Source organism: Pongo pygmaeus, chromosome 2 (assembly GCF_028885625.2).
Source record: "Pongo pygmaeus isolate AG05252 chromosome 2, NHGRI_mPonPyg2-v2.0_pri, whole genome shotgun sequence".
Classification (NCBI taxonomy): Eukaryota; Metazoa; Chordata; class Mammalia; order Primates; family Hominidae; genus Pongo; species Pongo pygmaeus.
In genome coordinates, this window is record NC_085930.1 from 197,820,220 (window position 1) to 197,841,202 (window position 20,983).

The window sequence follows — 20,983 nt, forward strand, 5'->3', positions numbered from 1 at the left end:
GATATATTTCTGGGCTCTCTGTTCTGTTCTGTTGGTCTGTATATCTTGTTTTTTCATGCCAGTACCATACTGTTTTGATTACTGTAGCTTTGTAATATATTTTGAAATTAGGAATTGTAATGCCTCCGGCTTTGTTCTTGGCTTCAAGATTAATGTGGCTTTTTGTGGTCTTTTGTGATTCCATGTGAATTTTAGAATTGTGTATGTAAAACTTCCTTATGGTATTTAGATAGGGATCTCACTGCATCTATAGATAACTTTGGGTAGGATATACATTCTAACAATATCAAGTCTTTCAACCTATGAACACAGATGTTTATCCATTTGTGTCTTGTATAATTTCTTTCACTGATGTTTAATAGTTTTCAGTATATAATCTTTCTCCTCCTTAGATAACTTTTTCTAAGTTTTTTATGCTACTGTAAGTAGAATTTTTTCCTTTCTTTCCTTTTCTGCTGTTGGTCGGCAGTGCACAGATATACAACTGATTTTTGTGCTCATCTGTGAACACTTTGAAGGAAAGATCATGCCTTATTTGTGTTCTACATAGTAATACATAAATAATAATTAGCAGTTAGTAATACTTTTCATTGATTTATTTTTATTGAGTTTTGTTGGCAGTAATTTTTGCTTTCTTTCTTTCTTTTTTTTCCTATTCTTTTTAGAGCTCCACTTGTTCAACAGCCTCTCCTCCAGTTTCGACCCCAGTCACAGGACACAAGAGAATGGTCATCCCGAACCAACCCCCTCTAACAGCAACCAAAAAGTCTACATTGAAACCACAGCCTGCACCCCAGGCTGGACCCATCCCTGTGGCTCCAATCGGAACACTCAAACCCCAGCCTCAGCCAGTCCCAGCCTCCTACACCACGGCCTCCACTTCTTCAAGGCCTACCTTTAATGTGCAGGTGAAGTCAGCCCAGCCCAGCCCTCATTATATGGCTGCCCCGTCATCAGGACAAATGTATGGCTCAGGGCCCCAGGGCTATAACACTCAGCCAGTTCCCGTCTCTGGGCAGTGTCCACCTCCTTCAACACGGGGAGGCATGGATTATGCCTACATTCCACCACCAGGACTTCAGCCTGAGCCTGGGTATGGGTATGCCCCCAACCAGGGGCGCTATTATGAAGGCTACTATGCAGCAGGGCCAGGCTATGGGGGCAGAAATGACTCTGATCCTGCCTATGGTCAACAAGGTCACCCAAATACCTGGAAACGGGAACCAGGGTACACTCCTCCTGGAGCAGGGAACCAGAACCCTCCTGGGATGTATCCAGTCACTGGTCCCAAGAAGACCTATATCACAGATCCTGTTTCAGCCCCCTGTGCACCACCATTGCAGCCAAAGGTAAGAAACTCAGTAACATAATGAGGAGAATACAGGGGCGCCTATCTTAGTCTGCCTTCCCCAGGAAGCAAAGCCTAAGGCAAAAGTGTGTGTGTTACTTTTATTTCACTAACAAATACAATCCTGGGGAAGGATGAGTGAAGCCAGAGAGGAGAGAGAGACTACTTGGTATGTTACTAATATGGCCACTGTTTAGTATCTAATGGAATTGCTTGCTCAATGTCGAAGAATCATCTTCCAAAGGCCACAGAAACCATAGCATCTGAGGACAAAGTGTTCTGATGGAGAAAGAGAAAATAATTTATTTTTCACATCCTTCCCTATATAGGTTAAAGCTTCCCTCTATTGTGCAGAAACTTCCTCTACACCTTGCATTTGCTTGGACATTAAACAGGTCTGTAGCATCTCAAGCTTCAGCAAGGGTAGCGATCTATAGGTGAGACATGTGGAGGGCAAAACTGAGTGAACTGTTGTCAGGCTGTGGCCCTGTGAAGGCAATTATAACTCCCGCAATGTTGGTACCACAGCAGTTGCTGGGGCAGAACAAGTGGCCAAGGACCCAGGAGATGGGTGAGGCCAAGCAGGTCTAAGATAATGCAAATACCTTGGACAATTTCTCCTTTGAGAAGGGGCTGCAGTATAATGCGGCTTGTTTGTGACCCCTTGTTTATTCATTTTACTAATCCTCCAGAAAGAATCTTATTCTTCAGCCTTTAGCACTATTAAGCAATGTTTAAAAACTCCTTATGAGTGACAGTTACTCCTTATTTGATTAAATTGTCCGTATGTGGACCTTTTAAGTTAACACTCCCTATTACTTCGCCTGAATAGGTAGGGTATAATACTACACATGCCCACTCACCACAACTTGGATTTTTCATTAGTACTGAAACCAACATGATGTTGATTCCTCCCCTTATGACTAGAGGAACCAATGAGAATAACTTGGAACGGGTGAAAATAGAGGAACTGAGCCAGTTTCCAGCCATTTGGGTTGGAAGAGTGCCGTTGCTTCTTTTCAGTTAGAACTGTGAGAAATCAGAAATTTGAGACCCCTCAATTAGCTAGAAGATCAATGGTAGTTTTGGGGGATGAATTGGGTAGAAGTTTGGACTGTATTTTTAAAAATTCTTTCCACATTTTTAACAAGGTTGTCCATTTCAAGACAGATCTATTCACATGTTCAACATTGTATCAAAAATTTCCTTATAGGGTATTTACTAAACTCTTTTTCTTATATGAAAGCTTCTGCCGTATTAATGGTGTCCTATGTGAATTTCACATTCTATAGGGGAATAGAACTCTTCCTGACAGTGGGGACTGTGAAGAGCTGCAGAAATCCTATAGCCTTATGTGTGACCACTATATGAAACTGGCCAGCCATGATCCCTTTCTGATAGATTCCAAATTAGAATTTTAAATGACTTTAAACATTACTCAGTTTCTTAAGTCTCTCTATGAAAAGAAATGTTATTACAGTTTTTTATTTCTTTTTTAAATGAATTTGTCCAAAATAGCCAATCTGGACAGCCTTGCTCTTTGTTAATGTCACAGTATATTTGCACCAGTTCCTGCTGGCCCAGACAAGGGGAGTCTATTTTCAAAACAACCAGTTCAGAGAAACAGATTATTCAACTTAACCACAGTTTTTGTTTTCAACAATTGCAACAGATTTACCCAGGGAAGATTACAGTAAAATAAAATTTTAGGTCAGAACAATTGCTGTCAAGGTTTAAGTTCAAATAAATAGGCAATTTCGGCCTGCCCAAAACAGGGTGACTGAAAGGATGGCTGAGTGATGTTCCTGAAGGAATGACATGGTGTCTGCCTTGTTGGAGATTGTGTTATCCCACATCGGAACCAGACATGAGAGAAAGCAAAACTATGTGTCTTGATGAGACTCACCTGGTGAGGAGTACTGAGCTAGTCTTCAGGTGTTGTTTTCTCACTAAGTCACTGGGTACTCTGGCCAGCCTCTCTTCAGCATTTGGAACACATCCATTGGTGTAGGAAAAAGAATTAGCCCCCACTGCTAGAACTGGATCTAAAGTGCTGGGTCCAGCCACATCCCTAACATTTGGCCTGTCCTCACCAACCGACCCAAGGAGATGGAATGAATTTTTATAAACCACTCATCAGAAAACATGGAACTTTATTTTGCTTCTTATTTGAGCAAGGTAGTTATTCAAGATGATCTATTAGATGATTACAGATTTTGGATATCAGTAGATTTTATGTTATTTTTAAAATTTTTGATATATTTGTTTTTCAACAGTTTCACGTGTTTTCACATCATATTTGGTTGTGCATTTTAAAAATGAAAATCAAACCATGTACTTTTCACTGTGATTATTAAGAGTGGTTAGAGGTTGATATTTAGCCATCTGTCCTGTCTGTGCTTTGGGAAAGGGGGAAGAGGCTGATGAAGCTATGGATAAATTCTGGGCGCATTGTGAGGGCATTGGCTGATGAAAGGGTGGGTTCCTTCACAGTTGGCCTTTGAGCAAAACACTGCTGTAGTCTACTGCACCTGTGCACAGAGGACCTTATTGTCCTTGTATTGACTGTTTGGCTTAATTATGTGACTACGGACACGAGAAATGAGCTCCGAATTCTTATGCCAGTTCTTTCCTTGACATTCCTCTTCCAGTTTGAGGAAAACCTCTAGACTTCTTTATGTCACACTTCAAACCTCAGTAAAGTAGAACATCATCTTTACTAATTAATTAATGATTGCAAAAGGTTTGGAAATTTCCAAAGGCTGAGTAATTGCCAAGTGAAGACTGTTCAGCTTTCCACTGGCTTTCATTTATTTTTAATTTTTTTTAGTCACTGATAGAAAACTTACCCTCATGTCTGAAAACAATTATACTTTATTACATTGAGTGCTTCTGGGGAGTTTGGCTTTTAACCCACTGAGGAAAAAGTTTAAAAGATGAAATAAATAAATCTCCCTTATATTTGAGATGAGCTGCTTTAGTTTTCCTATATCAGGATAGTATAAAAAGAGGAATATGATATAGTAAAAAAGAGGAGAGACAGGATGGGGAAAGGGAGAAAGGAAAGAAAGAATGAAAAGGAAGAAATGAAGAAAGGAAAGAGGCAGAATGAGAACCTGCAAGGCTTAGAGGATCACGATTATACTTATGTTCCCATAATGTGCTGAGCAGTGAAATTGCATGCTACAGTGGGCCACACTGTATTTCCTATACCATCTGAGCTGAGTTCCTTGAAAAATACTGTTATAAATAAGTCTTTATAAGGCGGAAATGTTCTCTTCTCACTGGAAATCCTCTGAAAGATGCAGTGGAATCTCTTCTCTTTGCTGATTTATAAAAGCTAATGTTAGCTACATCTTGCCATGTAGTTCACAGAACTCGTGTCCTGTGCATTTTATATATATATATATATATATAAAAAATATCATTTTATATATATATGATTTTATATATATATAATTTTACATATATAATATATATATATATATATATCTCCCTGTGAGTTGGGATCCATGTTTTCTCCAGTATTTAGATAAGGTGGCTCAGCTTGAAAGTTCCAGAGCCAGGACCTGGAAGCTCGTCACAACTCTCAAGTCTAAAGTGACCAGGCAACTTTAGCCTCCAATTATCATAAAAACTCATCTCCGTCAGCCTCAGCTATTAAAGGGACAGGTATTTGCTACATAATGTGTGAAAGTGCTGGGGCTGTGCATTCCAGGGAAGTTGGAGAATCTTGTCCCAATTAGTGTAGAGGTTATGTGAAATTCTGAAACCATCTACTATTAAAATTTCCTTGGAAAATATTTTAGGAAGATGAGACCTTGGAGGTCAACTAACCATCTTTCAATAAATCTAAAAGTTTTTCTTTTCCAGAATTAGAACAGATTGTTGCTTTTCATTTGGATTTCGAGTTTGGGGCATATTTTATGGGTCAGAGAAGAGTGTAGAGGTAATGAACTGTTGTGGTCAGTGTTGAAGGGACTTTAAGATCTGTAATTTTTGTTAAGATTAAGAAAACAGAGAATGTTCATGCATTACCACTTTGAACATTCCAGTAGTATGAAAATATTTAAATTAATTTTATTTATTTATTTATTTATTTTTTGAGAGGGAGTCCCATTCTGTCGCCCAGGGTGGGGTGCAATGACGTGATCTCGGCTCACTGCAACCTCCGCCTCCCGGGTTCAAGTGATTCTCCTGCCTCAGCCTACCAAGTAGCTGGGATTACAGGCTCCCGCCAGCACGCCTGGCTAACTTTTTATATTTTTAGTAGAGACAGGTTTTCACCATGTTGGCCAGGCTGGTCTCAAACTCCTGACCTCAGGTGATCTACCCATCTCGACGTCCCAAAGTGCTGGGATTACAGGTGTGAGCCACCACGCCCAGCCTGTTTTAATTTTTGAAAAGAGAAAGTTATATACATTGGTTGCACTGTAAAGAATTGTTGGCATTTGGAGAGAGTTATCCATATGGTAATCCCTGTGTTAATTATCTCTCAATTCTAGGATCAGAGAAACAAAACGGAAGAGATGATTAGGGTGGGCAGAGGAATGAATGCAGATAGATCCCTCAAGTCAGTAGCTAACACCAGAATACATGTGAAGATGAGAATGGTAGATATTGCTTGAGGCCAGTGACTGTAATATTAGTAATTCCTCTTTGTACAGACTTTTTAGTTTCCAAAGCACTTTGTGGAGCTCACAAATCCATGATCATTAAGCCCAAGTAGAGGGCATTGTCTTTCCTTTTCTGATGAGGGTTCAAAAGCCCAGTGATGAGAGCCACTCACTTAACGCCATATGTCAAATTCATCAGAGAGCCACAGCTCGAAGTCAGGTCTTCTAAAGATTGTTCCCATGCTTTGACCATGGCAGGTGACTGAATGTTGGCATGCTTTGGACGGCAGGAGCTCCTCATCAGAACCAGTGTACATGGCTCCACTGTGACCCATATTACATGTAGAGATTAAAGTGGGCTTAGGCAGTCATCATGGTCTTTGGATAAAATCAGCAGTTGGAGGGGAAGCATCCATTAAATCCCTGCCCGGCACCCAAGCCTGGTGCCTTGGAGCTATACTTCCCCATCCCCATCACTCACATAAAATTTGTCCCGAGGTTCTTTCTACCTTCACTAAGTACTTACTATGGAGTTCAGTCATCCCCATTTCTCACTTGAACCATTGAAATGGCCTCTTACTACTTAGGGTTTCTTCCCACAGTCATCTCTGTACCCATACATCCTACATGTAATACCAGATTAATCTTTCTATGGTACCTTATCATTAATTGCCTTTTGCAAAAACCTTAACAAGTTCCCAACCAGTTGCAGGATACATTGAAACCCCAAACTGGATTTCTAGTTTTATCTCTCCCCAGTATCCTGGATTCCAGCTGATACGTTACATTTTTAGTTAATTCTCACCTCTATGGCTTTGCTCACCAAGTTCCTTCTTCCCAGTCCTTCCCCAAATAAAATCTACACATCTAAAAGTGACCCATTAAGACCCAGCTACAGTGTTAATTTCTCTCATAAGGTTTTCTCTTCTTCCTAAAAGCTAGTTGTGTGTTATTTCACCCTCTCTTTTAAATGTTTTCACTCTCTTACTGTACTAGAGTCATTTGTGTTCCTGTCTTCTATCAACCTATACCCAAGCATATATTAGACTAAGTTTTAGGAGAATATCCTATGTTTCTAGAAACATATGTATGTGGTAACTATATGCTTAGTTATTTAGCAGAGGTTTATTGAACATTGTGTTCGCTTTGAAGAATTTTGGTAGACACTCAGTAGGGCCCTATTAGTGTTTAAGACATTGTACAGCTCAGGTGCATTTTCCTTTAAGGATGCATTTAACCTGCTAGATGTCATCTCATTTTTAAGACCAGAGAAAAAGAGAGCAGCATCTGTTGTTTCTTGACTTTTTAATAATAGCCATTCTGACTGGCGTGAGAGATGGTATCTCATTGTTTTGATTTGCATTCCTCTAATGATCAGTGATGTTGAGCTTTTTTTCATATGTTTGTTGACCACGTAAATGTCTCATTTTGGGAAGTGTCTGTTCATATACTTTGCCCACTTTTTGATGAGGTTGTTTGTTTTTCTCTTGTAAATTTGTTTAAGTTCCTTGTATATTCTCAATATTAGACCTGTGTCAGATGGGTAGATTGCTAAAATTTTCTCCCATTCTGTAGGTTGCCTATTCACTCTGATGATAGTTTCTTTTGCAAAAGCTCTTTAGTTCAGTTAGATCCCATTTGTCAATTTCGGCTTTTGTTGCAATTGCTTTTGGTGTTTTCATCATGAAGCTGTTGCCCATGCCTGTGTCCTGAATGGTATTGCCTAGGTTTTCTTCTAGGGTTTTTATGCTTGCTTTTGGGTTTTACGTTTAAGTATTTAATCCATCTTGAGTTAACTTTTGTATAAGGTGTAAGGAAGTGGTCCAGTTTTAGTTTTCTGCATACAGTTAGCCAGTTTTTCTAGCACCATTTATTGAATAGGAAATCCTTTCCCCATTGCTTGTTTTTGTCAGGTTTGTCGAAGATCAGATGATTGTAGATGTATGGTGTAATTTCTGAGGTCTCTGTTCTGTTTCATTGGTCTATATGTCTGTTTTAGTATCAGTACCATGTTGTTTTGGTTACTGTAGCCTTGTAGTATAGTTTGAAGTCGGGTAGCATGATGCCTCCAGCTTTGTTCTTTCTGCTTGGGATTGCCTTGGCTATACAGGCTGTTTTTCATTTCTACAGGTTTTTTTCATTTCCATATACATTTTGGCATCAGTTTGTTGATGTCCACAAAATAGGCTGCTGTGATTTGGAGACTACCTTGAATCTTTAGATCAATTTGAAAAGAGCCGATACCTTAACAATACTGGGTTTTTCAATCCATGAAGATGGCCTATCTCTTAATTTATTTATGTCTTCTCTAATTTCTCTCACCTATGTATCATAGTTTTGCATATATTTTGGTAAACTTGTCCTTAAGCACTTCAAATATTGGATGCTATTGTAAATGGTATTTTAAAATTTCTTTATAATCATTTGTTATTGGCATGTAGAAATAACAATAGATTTTTATATACTGCCTTTGTATCCTATAAATTGTTAAATGTAATAGTTGTACTAGCTTCTTTAATAAGACTTCTTAGGCAATTCTACCTGATCATTTTATCTGAAAATTGTTGATGCAATTGTTTATTTCCTTTATGGATAAGCCTATTCATCAACATTTTATGTTTGAAAGATTTGCTCGCTGATTGAAAAAGAAACAGTGTGATACAACTTTAAAGGAAATAAGTTGGAAAAAATAAGAAACCTTTCCTCTCCACTTCCATAGGCTAGCCTATGTAAACCATCAGACATAGAAGCAATTTTCAGAATCATAGGTCGTAACCTCTTACATTTACAGATGAGAAAACTGAGGCTTGAAGAGTTATAATGACTTTCAGAGTTATGTAGTTAGTAAATGACCTCATGTGAATGCAAAATGTAACTCTTCTATTCTGCGATTCTTCTCTACATTGGTTAAGAATAGTTCAAGACAGAGGAGGTCAGAAGTAAGTGACCTTTAAGAGGTGTAATAATAACTATTGTCAGAATGATCTTATTTCCTATCTTTAGAACCCCATCATCAGTTTTGTAAGGCCACTTAATAATAGAAAATGGTTCCGATTCTAGTGCTCCCTATTTTGTCTCACAGCTGCTCCTGTGAAAACACTTGTTCATGGGCTCTGTGTAATTTTGACTCAGTCCATCATCTCTCTATCCTGATTTTAAAAGTTATCATCAGAATGGATGTGCTGGTATACTAAGAAACGTCTGTGAATATTATTTATTTATTTTACTTATCTAATCATTTTCATATATTTGATTGTTTAAAAATACCCCAGGTCTCAAATCCCTTTGGAAAGTTCAGCAAATCATTTTAACAGGTGATTCTGGCAATATGTAATTCTTTGTGTTTACAAAGTGAGAGAACTTCTATTTATCAGTGTTTTTTCTTTGTTTTGTTTTACTTCAGTTCTAAGCAAAGCAGTTATTTTGCTTACTGACATATTGATATATTCCTTTGGGAATCTCATTTCTTTCTTGGCCAGCTACAAACACTCATACTGTCCAATTTCAACAAGAGACTATAGTTATTCTCTTCTTCACCAAACAAAGAAATTTGAACCATTATTGATAAATAATTTCTGGTGAATTAAAGCTTTGAAATGTTTTGCACACAGAGTGTTAAGAAGTGTCTTATAGTGAAAGACACATACTCTTACTACTATAGTATCAAAAGTGCCATTGTCCCACATACAAAGACTTACTTGTTACCTTAGTTCTTTGATTTTCTGGAGTACAGCAACCCCAACTTTTAGAAATACTCTTAACAAATGATACAGTGTTTAATCTGTTTCATATTTGGACTTCAGAAAATGATCTTCAAATAATACAGTTTGGTTTATTTCAGAAGGTTGCTTCCCTAAAATAAAATTTTGAAAATATGAGATAATAACATTTAACGTTTTTTTTCAATCACTTGTAAAATTTACGAAATACTCTCATATAAGAAAAACTCTGTAAGTTGTTCAGAGGCAACTTCTTTAGTATCCTACCAATACTGAATACCTAAGGGAGGGTAAGAACTGATGTCGCCTCACTGCCAGCCCAGTGTTCTTTCCACTCTGTGAAACTTGCCTCCATTTGTAGCTGTCTGTGTTTGTATATATTAGCTCTATTTTGTGTAGAGTTGTCCAAACATAAAATATTTCTTTGGTGCAGAGTTTAGAGACTAAAACTTCTGAGTAGTATTTCTGGGACATAACATATAGTTAACATTATTTGAAACCCAAGATTCAGTCAACATTGCTATTAAGAGTTAAGGAGCTGAAACTGTGCACACCTAAATCTGAATTCAAGATAAGAGGTCCTTTGTTATTCAGTCTTTGTAAGTGTTTGATATATTTATGCCTCCTCAAATATGACACCCTCTTTTTTTAAATTCACATGTAGGGATGATTGTAAAACAAGAAGAATAAGGTATAAGTGTGGTAGTTGTTTTATTTATGGATTTATCAGTTAGCTGTTACTTATTTTTGTGGTTCATAATGCAATTTTAACATGTCTGAATAAGTTTACTATAGATGATATTACTAGGTTTTACCAGAGGAAACCACACTTTTTTATTTTTTTTCTTTTTCTTTGAGACAGAGTGTCACTCTGGTCACCCAGGCCGGAGTGCAGTGGTGCAATCTGGGCTCACTGCAACCTCTGCCTCCTGGGTTCAAGCGATTCTCCTACCTCAGCCTCCCAAGTAGCTGGGATTACAGGCGTCTGCCATCAGGCCCAGCTAATTTTTGTATTTTTGGTAGAGATGGAGTTTTACCATGTTGGCTAGGCTGGTCTCGAACTCCTGACCTCAGGTGATCCAATCACCTTGGCCTCCCAAAGTCCTGGGATTACAGATGTGAGCCACCGTGCCCGGCCAGAAACCATGCTTTTTAATCCTGCTACCCACCCCATCCAAAGCACACAAAATATTAGTTAAGTAAGCTACTAGAAGACAACTGAGGCTGGTGGTCTCTGCAGGGGCAGAAAAATGGGAACTGGAGAGGAGTTCAGGAAGGCAGCCCAGAGAATATGAAGCAGGACCCAGCACACGACAGCCTGTGGTCCGAATGTCACTTGCCACCTGATTTCGTAAATAATGTTTGCTTGAAGTACAGCCACACTCGCTTCATTCCATATTATCAATGGCCGCTCTCACACTACAACAGCAGAGCTGAGAAGATGCAATAGAGACCGTATGGCCTACAGATATTAAAACATTTTCTGTATATCCCTTTACAGAAAAACATTGTTGACTGCTGGTCAAAAATGTGAGAAGAACTTCATGAAATTTAGATTCTTATTAAAAGTTCTTGAACATCCCTGAACTATTTAATATTATTTCTTGTCCAGCAGATCCTGAATCTTAAATTAGAAGTTGTTGTGACAGTAAGTGGAAGTTTTCAGGGAAGGAAGAACAGAATATCAAAATCAAAAATTAACATGCTATATGCAGAATAGATTCTGTATCCCTCCTTTTTTTCCCACTCTGATAAACTCTTATTTAAACTTCAAGATCTATCTCTAGTATTAACTTCTTGGAGAAGTTTGACCATCCTTCCAGTTCCCACATATTATTAGTTTATCTTTCCTCTGAATTTTTTCTCATAGCATTTTTTCATTCATTTACTACAATATGCACCTCATTCAGTGTTTTTATATAATAACATTTTAAAGACCATTTGCATACAATATAATTCACCCATTTAAATACACAATTAAATTATTTTTCGTATATTCACAGTCTATTTTACTGTATTCTTAAATATAGTATATGTGCAATCATTATCACAATCAATTTCTTGACACCAGGAAGAAGAAATCCCATACCAATGAGCAGTGACTTTTCTTTTTCCCCAAACCCTCTAAGTCTAGGTAACCACGAATTTAATATCTGTATCTACAGATTTAACAATTTTGGACATTTGGAATAATACTATATATAGTCTTTTGTTACTGGATTCTTAGTATAATATTTTCAATTTCCATTCATGTTATAGCATATGTGATTGCTGTATTCCTTTTTATTGCTGAATAATATTCCATTGTATGAATATATCACTTTATATTTAAATTTTCATTAATTGATGGACATTTGAGGTTTTTCTATCTTTTGGCTATTATAAATAATGCTTCTATCAATATTTGAGTAGACATATGTTTTCAGTTTTCTTGGGTATACACCTAAAAGTGGGATTGCTGAGTCACATGGTAATTTAATGTTCAACATTTTGAGGAACTGCTGAAATGCTTTCCAGTGGGGCTACCCCATTTTCCATTCCCACCAGCAGCGTATGAGGATCTCATTTTCTCTGCAACCTCCCGCCGCATTTGATTTTATTCATATTATGTGTCTATCTCTCAAATACAAATCCATGTTCTTCAAGAGTAGAAACCATGTCTGTTTCAGTTTTGTTTCTGTATGCCTAACATAGCACATTGCATGTATCAGGCACTCATGAATAAATGAAAGAGTCAGCCGACAAGTGAAATAACATCTACTGAATTGACATGGAACCACGTAGAGTTCCTATTATCAAGAGTTGTTGGGTTGATGGGTGCAGAAAACCACCATGGCGCGTGTATACCTGTGTTAAGAAACCTGCACGTTCTTCACGTGTATCCCGGAACTTAAATTTTTTTAAAAAAGCAATTTTATTCCAAAAAAAAGAGTTGTTTATGTGGGCTTAAATAGCTGTGCTTTTATAAATGTTCTTTTTTTTTAATTTCAGCTTTTATTTTAGATACAGGGGATACGTGTGTGGGATTGCTACATGGGTAATTGGACCCAGGTGGTAAGCATAGTATCCAATAGGTAATTTTTCAGCCCATGCCCTCTCCCTTCCTCCCCATCTGGTAGTCTGTGGTGTCTGTTATTCCCAGGTTTATACCCATGTGTGCTCAGTGTTTAGCTCCCACTCGTAAGTGAGAACATGTGGTATTTGGCTTTCTGTCCCTGCGTCAATTTGCTTAGGATTACGGCCTCTAGCTCCATCTATGTTGCTGCAAAGGACATGATTTCATTTTTTTTTTGACTGCACAGTATTTCATAGTTTATATGTACCACTTTTTTTTAATCTAATCTACCATTTCCAGCTATGTTCTTCATCTTTCTACCATTCACATCCTAGTGTGTGTAACCAATAAATTAGTATTCATTTAGATGCACTCCATTTTTTTTTTTTTTTTTTTTTTTGAGATGGGGTCTCATTCTGTCACCCAGGCTGGATTGCAGTGGTGCAGTCTTGGCTTACTGTAACCTCCACCTCTGGGTTCAAGTGATTCTCCTGCCTCAGCCTCCTGAGTAGCTGGGATTATAGGCATGCACCACCACACCCAGCTAATTTTTGTATTTTTAGTAGAGATGGGGTTTCGCATTGTTAGCCAGGCTGGTCTCAAACTCCTGACCTCAGGTGATCCACCTGCTTTGGCCACCCAAAGTGCTGAGATTACAGGCTGGGATTACACCACTATTTTTTAATGGCATTTTAGCAGTTAACAACTGAATGCTCTAAAGTCAGGGGTGGCATGGGCACAGGTGAAAGATGAAAGTTTTATCTATTTCTGTTTCTATGATGAAATCAATTGGGTTAACAAGAGCATTCTTCTAAGCAGCTAGAGATTCTGTTGGTCTCATCCAGCCATCACCCAGATGACAATACAACCAGTAAAAGGCAGATAATGGTATCTGTTTTTGCAGACTTTGTGTTCACACCAATGTCACTCACCTTAACCTGGACGCTTCTCATCAGCTTGATATTTCCTCACTTTCCTCTTTCTCCCCTTTTCAGGTTATACCTGTGCCTTGAAATGATTTACCCAATACTCTGTATTCTCTTTGTGTTCATTAATAGGCTCATTTTCCAGAACTAATATTGTGGCATCTAAAGGACTTTTTACGTAGCACATGAGCTGCTTACAACATAATTCTGTCTAGTTGGGACATATGTCATTTAGCCACATTGTTTATGGCATTACCACAGCCAAGCATATATTAGTTTCATAGTAATTTCTAGGAAAAAAAATGTAGAGGAAATATGTGGTTTTTGTTATGCTTAAAATGTTACTATATTACTGCATTTTTTTTAAGTTTTGATTTCAATAAATACCTAACATATATTTTCAGATGCCAAAGGACATACAATGATGAACAAAAACTTAGCTCGTCCTCAAAATCAGATATGTATTATTGGTGATGCTGGACTCCACCCACTCATAGATGTTTTTCATTATTGTGAAATATTATTTTTTTGAAAAAGAGAGCTGGGCCAGGCACAGTGGCTCACACCTGTAATCCTAGCACGTTGGGAGACCGAGGCAGGCAGATCATGAGGTTAGGAGTTGGAGACCAGCCTGACCAACATGGTGAAACCCTGTCTCTACTAAAAATACAAAAATTAGCCAGGCGTGGTGGTGCATGCCTGTAATTCCAGCTACCCGGGAGGCTGAGGCAGGGGAATTGCTTGAACCTGAGAGGCGGAGGTTGCAGTGAGCCCAGATGGCACCACTGCACTCCAGCCTGGGTGACAGAGAGAGACTCCATCTCAAAAAAAAAAAAAAAAAAAAAAAGGGAGAGCTAACATCTTCACTTTTTAAGGAAATAGACATTGCCCCCATGATTAGATATGTATGGATGTACTAGATCATTTAAAACAAAAATTACATAAGGGTTTAAAGAGTGGCTCTTAAGTGTAAATGCTAGGAAGCACCCAATTAGTTATTATTTCCTGTATGTGTTGCCTTCATGTACATTGGTTCATATAGCCTCATAAAGTCTATGAAGATACTTTTTTTTTTTTTTTTTTTTTGAAAGAGAGTCTCACTCTGTCTCCCAGGCTGGGGTGCAGTGGTGCAATCTCAGCTCGCTTCAACCTCTGCCTCCCAGGTTCAGGTGATTCTCCTGCCTCAGCCTCCTGAGTAGCTGGGATTACAGGCATGTGCCACCATAACCAGCTAATTTTTGTATTTTTAATAGAGACAGGGTTTCACTATGTTGGCGAGGCAGGTCTCGAACTCCTAACTTCAAGTGACCCACCCGCCTTGGCCCCCCAAAGTGCTGGGATTACAGGCGTGAGCCATCATGCCTGGCTGAAGATACTATAAACATCTTGATTTTTTACTGAGTCAGAAACTGAGAAAGGGAAAAAATTACTTGCCGAAGACTGCATGCCCCAAGTTTATACCCATTATACTACACTGCCTCTTTGTGAAAGTATGTTTAAAAAATTATCGCTGCTGTGCAGCAACTCAACTTTAAGTCTTAAATCTAGTTATCTTTTATCTCAAGCAGGACATATATGTTAAGCTGCTGAGGATGCTCCTTAACATGAGGCCATTGGGCGGGTGTCTGCCAGACAATCCTCCTAGTTGTTTCTCTAATACAGAGCTTCAGATCATCTCTTCCTTTTTCATCTTCTAGCCTGCCCTGGCCAAGTACCTATGAATCAACCAGCAAGGGGTGTAATTGGTGAGCTATAGAGCAGAATTAAGCAGAATATCAAAAATTTTAGCCAATAACATTGAACCTCAAAGAGGAGAGTACGGCTGAGTTCTGATAGATGCAAGACAAGGTGAAGACCTCCTCAGCTCCATTGTTTTGCATCAACACAATATGTCCTAGCGAGAAGGAAAGACGTAGCAAAACTAAAAATGACCCATTTTTCAAGAGCAATGTCTTTTCACCCAAACTTGTGAACTGCTTGCCAAATGTTAGGAGTGACATTGTTTTGTACATTTGCATTAAAAGAAATTATATCACCGTTGAAGAGCTGATCAGCAAAAGGGTATAGGAAAAAGGAAATGTTCAAATAAGCTGTAAAATCCAGCCCATTTATATCTGGAGTTTAGAGGCAGTCTAACAAAATGAATGTTCCATTTACTAATCACATTTGCCATTTATTCAAAACAAACATGGCTTGAGAGAGGATTAAATAAACATCCAAAAACTGTCGTTCTTGAATCCTTTGGATAGAACACTGAGTTGCATTCCTGCAGGAGAAATGCCAAGTGAGTGAGTCTAGTCCAAGTTTGTTTAGAAAGCCATATTTGGGAGAACCATGGAAGTGCGAACCTGATCATGTGAAAAGCCCAGGACTGTTCAGCCTTCTGTGGCAGTTCTGTGAGTTCTAGTACCAGACTATTAATAGGGAGTCAAGTAGAAATATCCTTCCTTCCCCTCCCTCCCTCCTTCCCTTCCCTTCCCTTCCCTTCCCTTCCCTTCCTTCCTTCCTTCCTTCCTTCCTTCCTTCCTTCTCTCTTTCTCTGTTCTTTGGTGTGCTGAGAATAATCTGCAGACAGTGACTCTACAGATAAGGTTGCAAATATTTTCCCTTCCTTCCTTCCTTCCTTCCTTCCTTCCTTCCTTCCTTCCTTCCTTCCTCCTTCTCTTTATTTTTTAACCACATGATTTCTATTTCCTTTAGCAAGATGTTATCATGTGAGGGAAGTCTTAGGTTTCTATATCCCTTTATTCTTTGTGTTAACATTTCCTATTAAAGACAGATGTCTAGTTTTCTATTTTAAGGGTTAACTAATTTCAGTCATAAAAATATCCTAGAAATTAAGACATAACTTTGTCAATAATCTTCTAGGACATAATAGCTACCCCAAAACATTTGTTCAATGATAGGAAATTCATTGATATTTAGACCTTCAGAGATGAAATAAATATGTTGCCTTTGCTTTTTAAAGATGCCATCTTGCCCATTCATAAGAAAACTAAGACCCACGGAATGACTACCCAAGGCCTCACAGTGTAATTAGGACTTAAAAATAAATCCATAAAACCTCTGGTATTGCGATATTTAAGATAATACATTGATAGATACTTTATCACTGTCTTTGATAAAATAACAGTAAAACCATTTTAATGGGACACATTTTTATAACCCTTGTGAATTTGGTCCTCAAAAAAGAACTCATTGAGATGATGAGATAATGCATATTCATCCTCTTTTATAGATGATGAACCATTTCGGAGAAGGCAAGTCAGTTTTCCAATTTTTCGTACTATATAGATCATTGAATCTTTGTCCCTTGTATACAGAATCAACAATATGAAATACGTGGCACTTGAAATCATAGTTTCCAACTTTTCTGCCTATAGAATGCCCATTTCCAGTTGCTTAACATTTAGATTGATAAATATGAAATTCATTAAAGAGGAAACTGAATAAAAGTCCTGGGCTGATATTTAGGTATTAGTATTGCATCCAGGAAGTGTCTGCAGACAGTGACTCCATAGATGATAAGGCTGCACATATTTCAGAAGCCAAATAAATGTTGTGATTAAATGATTCAAGTCTGTTAACCATTTGGTAGTTATGATGTAAATGGCTGTTAAATGGAAAGCATTTGTAAATATGTATGTGCAAAAAGTAACGATTTCTAACAAAACAGAATGGGCCTTACCTATTTTAGTTAATACTCTCAATAATGAGCAGTGAGATTAATTTATAAGTATGTGTGTGTGTGTTAAGATATATTCACATTTTATGAGACCTGAAGCTTTGAAGCTTATCACTTTGGGAATAACTTCTGTATGCAAAAAAGTATTATATTATTTTGGTAGGACTGCTATAACAAAATACAGTCAGCCCTTCATATTCAAGTATCCTGCATTCAGAATTCAACCAACTGCCAATGGAAAGTGTTTCTAAAAAATAGCAAGTAACGATACAATATTAGAAAATACTCAAAATACGATATAACAACTATTTACATAGCATTTACATTGTATTAGGTATTTTAACTAATCTAGAGATGATTTAAACTATGTAAGAGGATATGTGTAGGTTATGTACAAATAGCATATCATATATATAAGGGACTTGAGCATCCATAGATTTTGGCATCTGCATGGAGTCCTAGAACTGATCCCCTTCAGATATGAAGGGACAACTGTACCACAAACTGAGTGACATAAACTACAGATTTTTTTTTCCTCACAATTCTAGAGGCTAGAAGTCTGAGATCAAGGTACTGACAAGGTTGCTTTCCTCTAAGAGCTTTCTCCTTGGATAAAAATGGCCACCTTCTCTCTGTGTCCTCACATGGTCTTCTCTCTGCTTCTCTGTGTCCTAGTCCCTCTTTTTATAAGGACAACTCCAGTCGTATTGGATTAAAGTCCACCCTACTGCTCTCATTTTAACTTAGTGGCCTCTTTAAAGGCCCTTTCTCCAAATATAGTCACAATCTGAGATTCTAGGGGTTAGGACTTCAACATATTAATTTGAAGGGAGACATGACTCAGCTCATAACAATTATGTAGGCAAATGAATATTTATTTTAAATGACAGAGGAAATGCAACATGTTATGAATTAATAAAAGCTATGAAATACCTCAAAAATCACATTAATAAAAGCTATGAAATACCTCAAAAATCACAAAAATCTTGAAAAATAACATTCTTATGAATTAAATTCCTGATTACTTTTTCTTACATTTTGTAGCAGCATATTCATTGATTAACTAACTGTACAACCTAATTTCATAATATTTTCTGCAGAGAGAATACAAAGATAATTTCAGGCTGAGAGTTTATTACTAGCAGACCTGCCTTACAACAGGTCCTTAAGGGAATGATAAGCATGAAAGACTGTTACCTACTTCTACAAGGACACATTTAAGTACATAGCCTGCTAACACTATAAAGCAACTATACCATCAAGTCTACATAAGAACCAGGTAACAACATGATGGCAAGATCAAATGCTTATATATCAGTATTAATCTTGAATTTATGTGGGCTAAATGCCCCACTTAAAAGACACAGAGTGTCAAATTGGATGAAGGAGCAAGGCCCAACTCTATGCTGTTTTCCAGAGTCCCATCTGACATGCAGTGACACCTTTAGGCTCAAAGTAAAGGGATGGAGAAAGATCTATCAAGCAAATGGAAAACAAAATAGAGCAGAGGTTGCTATTGTATTTCAGACAAAACAGACTGTAAACCAACAATGATTCAAAAGGACAAAAAAAGGGCATTACATAATGATAAAGGGTTCAATTCAACAAGAAGACTTAACAGTTCTAAGTACGTATGCACCCAACAAGGGAGCACCCAGATTTATAAAACAAATTATTAGAGAACTACAAAGGGACTAGATAATCACATAATAATAGTGGGAGACTTGAACACTCCACTGACATTTCCAGAGATCACTAAAGCAGAAAACCAACAAAGATATTTGGGACCCAACACTTGACCAAATGGACCTATGAGACATCTACAGAATATTTCACCCAACAACAACAGAATAAACATTCTTCTCATCTGCACATGACACATACTCTAAGATTGACTACACACCCATTCATAAAGCAATTCTCAAAGAATTCAAAATAACTGACATCATACCAACCACATTCTCAGACCACAGTGCAACAAAAATATAAATCAATACTAAGATCTCTCAAAACCATGCAATTACATGGAAATTAAACAACTAGTTCCTGAATGACTTTTGAGTAAAGAATGAAATTAAGGCAGAAATAAAAAAAATTCTTTGTAACTAATGAAAACAGATACAACATACCAGAGAACACAGCTAAAGCAGTATTAAGAAAAATGTTTGTAGAAACAAACACCTACATCTGTAAGTTAGAAAAATCTCAACAACCTAACATCACACCTAGAGGAACTAGAAAAACAAGACCAAACTAATTCCAAAGTTGACAGAAGAAAATTAATAATTAAAATCAGAGCTGAACTGAACAAAATTCTGATATGAAAACCATACAAAAGATCACTAAACCCAAAAGTTGTGTTTTTTTTTGAAAGAATAAATAAGATTGTCAGACTACTAGCTAGATTAATAAAGAACAAACAAAGAGAACCAAATAAACACACACAGAAATGACAAAAGGTACATTACCACCAACCCCACAGCAATACAAAAAACCCTCAGTGACTCTTATGAACAGCACTGTAGATATACATTAGAAAACCTAGAAGAAATGAATAAATTCCTGGAAACATAAAACCTCACAAGATTGAAGCAGGAAGACATTAAAATCCTGAATAGACCAATAATGAGTTCCAAAATTGAATCAGATATAAAAAACCTACCAACCAGTAAAAGTTCTGGATAGACCAGATGGATTCCCAGCTGAATTCTACCAGATGTATAAAGAATTGCTGGTACCAATCGTACTAAATAGTTTCCAAAAATCGAGGAGGAGGGACTCCTCCCTCAATCATTCTATAATGCCAGCATCATTCTGATACCAAAACCTGACAGAGATACAACAACCAAAAGTGAAAACTTCAGGCCAATATTCCTGATGAACGTAGACACTAAAATCTTCAACAAAATACTAGCAAATTGAATCCAGCAGCACATCAAAGAGCTAATTCAATCCAATCAAATAGGCTTTATCCCTGGGTTGCAAAGTTGGTTCACCATACACAAATCAATGAATGTGATTCATCACATAAAAGAACTAAAGACAAAAAACCACATGGTCATCTCAACAGATGCAAAAAAGGGTTTTGATAAAATTCAATATCCCTTCATGTTAAAAACCCTCAACAACTTGAAATTGAAGGAACATACTTCAAAATAATAACCATCTATGTCAAACCCTCAGCCTGCATCATACTGAACAGGCAAAAGCTGGAAGCACTCCCCTTGAGAACTGGAACGAGACAAGGATGCCCACTCCCACCACTCCTATTCAACATAGTACTGGAAATTCTAGAGCTCCAAATAGAAAGAGAGAAAGTCAAACTATTTCTGTTTGCAGATGATGTCATGGTATACCTAGAAAACCACATAGACTCTGCCCAAAAGCTCCTTGATCTGATAAACAACTTCAGCAAAGTTCTAGATAGAAAATCAGTGCACAAAAATCAGTAGCCTTTCTATACACCAATAATGTCCAAACTGAGACCCAAATTAGGAACACAATCCCATTCACAGTAGCCACAGAAAGAATAAAATACCTAGGAATACAGCTAACCAGTGAGGTGAAAGATCTCTATAATGAGGATTATAAAACACAGCTGAAATAAATCAGAGATGAAACAAAGATATGGAAA

The 20,983-nt window shown here is 37.5% G+C and overlaps 1 protein-coding gene across 50 annotated transcripts in view; it reads left to right on the top strand.

Moving 5' to 3' along the window:
• The window catches only part of LPP (LIM domain containing preferred translocation partner in lipoma), a 741,980-nt gene that overhangs the window by 455,706 nt on the left and 265,291 nt on the right, over positions 1-20,983 (top strand). For all 50 annotated transcript variants that reach the window (XM_063662516.1, XM_063662513.1, XM_063662540.1 and 47 more), the window contains one exon: positions 666-1,349. In XM_063662516.1, coding sequence (XP_063518586.1) covers positions 666-1,349 — 684 coding nt within the window. The remainder of the gene's footprint in view (positions 1-665; positions 1,350-20,983) is intronic.